This window comes from Pygoscelis adeliae, unplaced genomic scaffold (genome assembly GCF_000699105.1).
Source record: "Pygoscelis adeliae isolate BGI_AS28 unplaced genomic scaffold, ASM69910v1 Scaffold1060, whole genome shotgun sequence".
NCBI lineage: Eukaryota > Metazoa > Chordata > Aves > Sphenisciformes > Spheniscidae > Pygoscelis > Pygoscelis adeliae.
The window spans coordinates 942-2,335 of NW_008823975.1; the positions used below are offsets into that span (position 1 = coordinate 942).

At 65.1% G+C, this 1,394-nt stretch overlaps 1 protein-coding gene across 1 annotated transcript in view; it reads right to left on the reverse strand.

Moving 5' to 3' along the window:
• The window catches only part of NPR2 (natriuretic peptide receptor 2), a gene marked incomplete at its 3' end in the record, with an annotated part of 5,067 nt that overhangs the window by 935 nt on the left and 2,738 nt on the right, over nucleotides 1–1,394 (reverse strand). Inside the window, exons 7-12 of the mRNA XM_009324863.1 lie at nucleotides 1,104–1,263; nucleotides 868–1,027; nucleotides 631–786; nucleotides 382–550; nucleotides 123–269; nucleotides 16–29 (exon numbers count right to left, since the gene is read on the reverse strand). Coding sequence (XP_009323138.1) covers nucleotides 16–29; nucleotides 123–269; nucleotides 382–550; nucleotides 631–786; nucleotides 868–1,027; nucleotides 1,104–1,263 — 806 coding nt within the window. The remainder of the gene's footprint in view (nucleotides 1–15; nucleotides 30–122; nucleotides 270–381; nucleotides 551–630; nucleotides 787–867; nucleotides 1,028–1,103; nucleotides 1,264–1,394) is intronic.

The following is a 1,394-nucleotide window of genomic DNA, read 5'->3' on the forward strand; positions in this document are numbered from 1 at the left end:
CGTCCCTTGCCGTACGCCGGCATGGAGAGCTGGCAAGGGACCCCATGCTTGCACGGCAGCGGGTGCATGCTGACCCCATGCCAACCCCCAGACCCACACGCTCCCGTCTCTCCCCCTCTCACTGGGGCAGAATCTGGTAGAGGAGGTTCTCCGCCTTGCGCTTCTCCTCCAGGTAGGCCTGCGTCCGCTCCTCCACCAGCTTCTCCAGGTTGTTGGCGTACTGCTCCATGCGCGACAGCAGGTTGTCCAGGATGCTGGTGCTGCCCTCCCTGCCGGGGTGCAGGTAGCTGGCACCGCGGGAAGAGGTGCCCCCCAACCACCGCCCCCATGACTGTCCCCGCTCCCGCCCAGGGCCACCTTCCCCGCTCGCCAGCCACCCACTTGTTGAATCTACGGATGAAGATCTTGATCTGGCTGAAATCGGGGCGCTCGGCTGGCTCCTGCGCCCAGCAGCGCTCCATCAGCACTGCCAGCTCCTCGCTGTGCACCCCGATGTCGATGGAGGGGCGGAAGAAGGGTTTCTGGCTGTTACGCACCTTCTGCACGATCTCTGCCGGGGGGTGGCCGACGGTGAGCACTGGACCTCCCCGGTGGGGATGGGACCGCCCCACACCCGCCCTCCACCCTCACCTTTGGGGCTCAGGTCCATGCCCTCGATGTAGAAGGGGCCATTGCGCAGGGCGACCTCCTGCACGATGATGCCGAAGCTGTAGACATCAGCTTTCTGCATCCCCGGGGTGGGCAGGTGCCCCTTCTGCAGCAGCTCCGGGGCTGTCCACAGCTTCTCTGGTGGGACACGGCCACAGGGTGGTGAGTCAGGGCCACTCCACCCCCCTGGTCCCCCGGTCCCCGGCGGTGGGCACTCACTGGCATAGAGGGCGTGCGTGTCCTCGCCGTCACAGGGTGAGCGGAAGCTGGCCAGCCCGTAGTCGGTGATCTTCAGCACGAAGCGGCTGTCCACCACGCAGTTGGATGACTTGAGGCTGCCGTGGTGGCCGATGATGCTGTTGTGCAGGAAGGCCATTCCCTGGGACAGATGGACATTGTGAAGCTGGCATCCCTCAGGCACCTCCCACAGCCCCTCGTGCCCCTCACTTGGGTACCTTGACGATGTCGTTGATGAGGGAGTAGCGAAACATCCAGTCCAGGTTGATGCTCTCGTTCTCCAGGACGTCCTGGGGCAGCACATTGAGTGGACCCCACCAAGCACCCGGGGGATGGTGGCACCAGCACCAGCCACACCGAGCACCCAGCTGCGGGAGGCTCCATGGCACCCACCCACTCCCCTCCCCTGGCCATTGATGCCTGCCTGGGCAGCTCTGCTGCGAGTCTTGTGGGGCTATAGATGGCCACCAGCATCTACAGCCCTGTCCTCAACACCCAACCCAGCCTGG